This window comes from Propithecus coquereli, unplaced genomic scaffold (assembly GCF_000956105.1).
Source record: "Propithecus coquereli isolate 6110/MARCELLA unplaced genomic scaffold, Pcoq_1.0 Scaffold158, whole genome shotgun sequence".
In the NCBI taxonomy this organism is placed as follows: domain Eukaryota; kingdom Metazoa; phylum Chordata; class Mammalia; order Primates; family Indriidae; genus Propithecus; species Propithecus coquereli.
This window is the reverse complement of record NW_012140302.1, coordinates 1,785,355-1,788,755: the sequence shown is the minus strand read 5'-3', so window position 1 is coordinate 1,788,755 and position 3,401 is coordinate 1,785,355. Positions and strand designations below refer to the sequence as shown.

The following is a 3,401-nucleotide window of genomic DNA, read 5'->3' as shown; positions in this document are numbered from 1 at the left end:
GATTAAGAGACGTTAAGAGGGTGCTAGTTGAATGGCCTGTAATTTGTTAGTCAGGTGAAGTTGGCAGTCACGGGCATAAACCGTGAGCTGTAGGAAAGTAGAAAAAGTTCTGGAATAGCTGGCATAAGGAATGTCGAGGTAACCATTCAGGAAGGCACAACAGACTTGCTGAGCAGCAGTGAAAGCTCAGCTGAAATTAGCTAGCATTAATCATAGATCAAAACACAGTCATGTGGTTTCATTATCTATTACAAACTGCAGGTTTCCCAAAGGTTCAAGGGATTTTATTTTTTAAATGTAATTAGTAAACTTTCCTATAGAAACAGTCAGTGAAAATGAATTGCAAGCCCATTAGTGCCAAAAGAATGTTTTTTCCTGAAGTGAACTTAGTGTTAAACTATCTGACTTCAGGGGCATGGCCTTAGGCTACTGGTTACAGTTATCAATGTGAAGATATGGTTGAGAATTTCATTACATATAGTCCCCTTTTACTATGAGGATTATTTCTCCTGAGCAATTTTTTTCCCTCCTTGTAGATGTTGCACATTGTGAAACTGATGAGGATCCTTTTTAAAGTCAGCTAGCAGTTGAGGGAAAAGAAATCTGGATTCACTTCTCGTTAAGGAATAGAGCTTGGTCTCCATTCTCCTTCCAATTTATAACTCTACCCTTGCTCCTCCTTCCCATTTGTTTGTTATACTGTTACAATTCACATATGCTAGAAGCCACCTTAAATGTCTTTTTGGAACAAGACAGAATACACGAATATTAAATATATAAATATTTAAGGTACTTAAAATACCTTAATGCTTCAAATAATTATTAAATAAAAATCATGTCTGCAGTTACAAGGCCATTAGATCCAAAAAAGCTTTATCCTACAACTTTCTGTTTAAGGAGACTGGATGGTAGTTTATGGAGTGGAAAGCCAAACTTGTAACCATAGAGAATAATAGCAATAGGAGTAGAAAAAAATCAAGGCTCAGCTGGATGTTTGCCTCAGTTCTCTTTTTGTAAGAGGACACTTAGCATAATTATGCCTGACAATTTAAGAAAAGCCATTTGCCCTATTTTAAAGGCTTTCTTTCCAACTCAGCCAACACTATCCAAAATCAGTATGTGGTGAAGAAGGCAGGCTCCAGGGCCAGACTGCTGGGTTTCAAATCCCAGTCCATCACGTATGCTGTGTGACCTTGATCAAATTCCTTAACTGTTTCCTCACTTGAAAAATGGTGCTAACAGGACCTAGCTCATAAGACTTTGAGGACTTAATGAGCTGATATGAGTAAGGTGCTTAGAACGGTGTCTGTAACATTTCAAGTGCACAAAAAATTGGCAGCTATATTTATTTTGGCCTTATAGTTGCTAAGATTCACGAGCTTCTTAGGGTCCATGCCAAAACTCTGGACTCAAACAAGTCAACGAGTAGCTGGATTCCAGAAGCCCAAGCTAATGTGTAGCTGAAAACCAAAGAGGAAGATTTCAATCACCCTGCTGAGAAATACCTATGTAAGCCAAACCTTCAATTCAAAAAAACCTCTCATTAATGGCACTTTGCACAAGTTTGATACCATACTTCCACATGAATTGGCTCCTACTAATGCCCTATGAAATTTGTTTATTATGAGTGGAAATTTATTGAAGGCCTACTTTATCAGGTACTAAGTTTTAAATACCACAAATCACTAAAAAACCAACAAAACCACACTCTTTCCCACTTAATGCTTCAAACTATCATAGTCAAATAAAAGCTGCTAGACATTACCAAAATAGAAAAAATGCTTTTAGTGTTATACTTGTCATGAATTTAATGTAAATCACAAGTAGGAGCCTATCACAATCTCAAGCCTTAAAATACTGAATACATGTACAGTGTGACAACAGTAGGTAAACTTTGGGCCCCCATTAGCTGAAGCCAGTCCCACATGGAAAGTATTTGGTAGGAGTGAAGAACAGAGTGACAACTGCTTAGTCCCACTGGATCTTTCGCTCCTCTTCAGGAAGAATACTCCAGTTTGGGGAGGCCACATCCCGGGCCAGCCAGTTGAAATCGTCAACGTCGTTCCAGTTATTTTTGCTCCTATCTAAACCAGAGCCCTCGAAGTCTTTGTCGATCCCCGGGTAGGTCCAGGTGTAAGGGGCGAACTGGATCCCACTGCAGTCCTCCACGATGGCCCTACTGATCACCTGCAGGAAGATGCGGGTGTCTCTCGTGCTGTGTATGCGGAGCTGTTGGCAGGCCACGGCCAGCACGCAGTCACTGCAGTCCTCCAGGAACACGGAGGTGGACACTGGGCCGCAAAGCAGCTTGCAGCTGCGGGCCTTGGTCAACCGCAGGGTGTTGGGATTGCCATACAGCTTGATCGTGCAGTTACTCAGTTCGGTCAAAAGGACGTCGCGCTGGTGCAGCTCGTCGGCTTTCTTCTCCAAGACTTGGGACTCCAGGTTGGAGAAACCGCAGACCCAGCTGGAGCCAAAGCCTCCCTCCTCCTTCAAGGGCAGCGGAGAGGCCAGGATGCTTTCAGCCGCCGGGATGCCAGGAGCCGCGTCCACTTTAGTGGACGAAGCACCATCCTTTTTCCGGCTCTTGAAAGCGAAACGCTTCTTGGGCTGCAGTTCCTGGCGCCGCTCGGCTAGGACCGCCTGCAGCCGCGCCAGTGTCTCTTGTCCCTGCCGCAGGTCGTAGGCGGCCAGGAACAAAACCGAGTCGTTGAGAAGTTTCTGCAGCCCCTGGAGCCGAGAGGCTGCCTCCTCCAGCCGCTGGACTGACTCCCCGCCCTCCAGAAGCTCTTCCACGGCCGCTCGCTCCCGAGCGAAGGCGGCAGTGAAAAAGTCGCTCTTCTCCTCCTCCACCTCCTGGTTCTGTCGCTTTTGCTTCCGCTTTTCCACCTCTAGTTGCCGATCTTGTTCGCGTCTCTGAAGCCGCTCAGGCACCAGGCTCATGTCCCGCTGGGACCCCATATCCCTGTTCCCTACTGCGACAGCGGAGCAACTCGCAGCCTCCATCTTGACTTCAAGCTTCCCCTCTCAAGCTTTTCTTCCTCCGGGCGCGCCCTCCGTGAGGCCTCCCACCAACGCGTCCTGTGATTGGCCGGCCACACTGACGTCAGAACGCTGGCCTTATTTTCTTCGCCTATTGGTTCCATAGCGCCGAAGGGGCAGGGAGATGGGGCGGGGCCTACTGACAGTGGGGGTGGGGAGACAAAGGTCCTTGTGGATGGGTGGGGTGGGAGGCAGGCGGGGGAGGCTTTTTTTCCTCTTAAAGGGGCAGGACTTATATCCGGGATTGTGGGGTGAGTTGCAGCAGCGGCAGCTGCACATGTGGGTTTGTTTATAAGAACAAGGTTAGAAACTCGCAAGCCTCCCCCTCCCCCCAGCTCCTCCCTACTACCCCCTTACAG

At 46.9% G+C, this 3,401-nt stretch overlaps 1 protein-coding gene across 1 annotated transcript; it reads right to left on the bottom strand.

Annotated features, from left to right (window-relative positions):
- Positions 1-1,782: 1,782 nt before the first annotated feature.
- On the bottom strand, positions 1,783-3,144 carry TBCC (tubulin folding cofactor C). The gene has a single exon (XM_012640936.1). The coding sequence runs from the start codon at positions 3,004-3,006 to the stop codon at positions 1,969-1,971; it is 1,038 nt and encodes a 345-aa protein (XP_012496390.1). The 5' UTR covers positions 3,007-3,144; the 3' UTR covers positions 1,783-1,968.
- Positions 3,145-3,401: the final 257 nt, after the last annotated feature.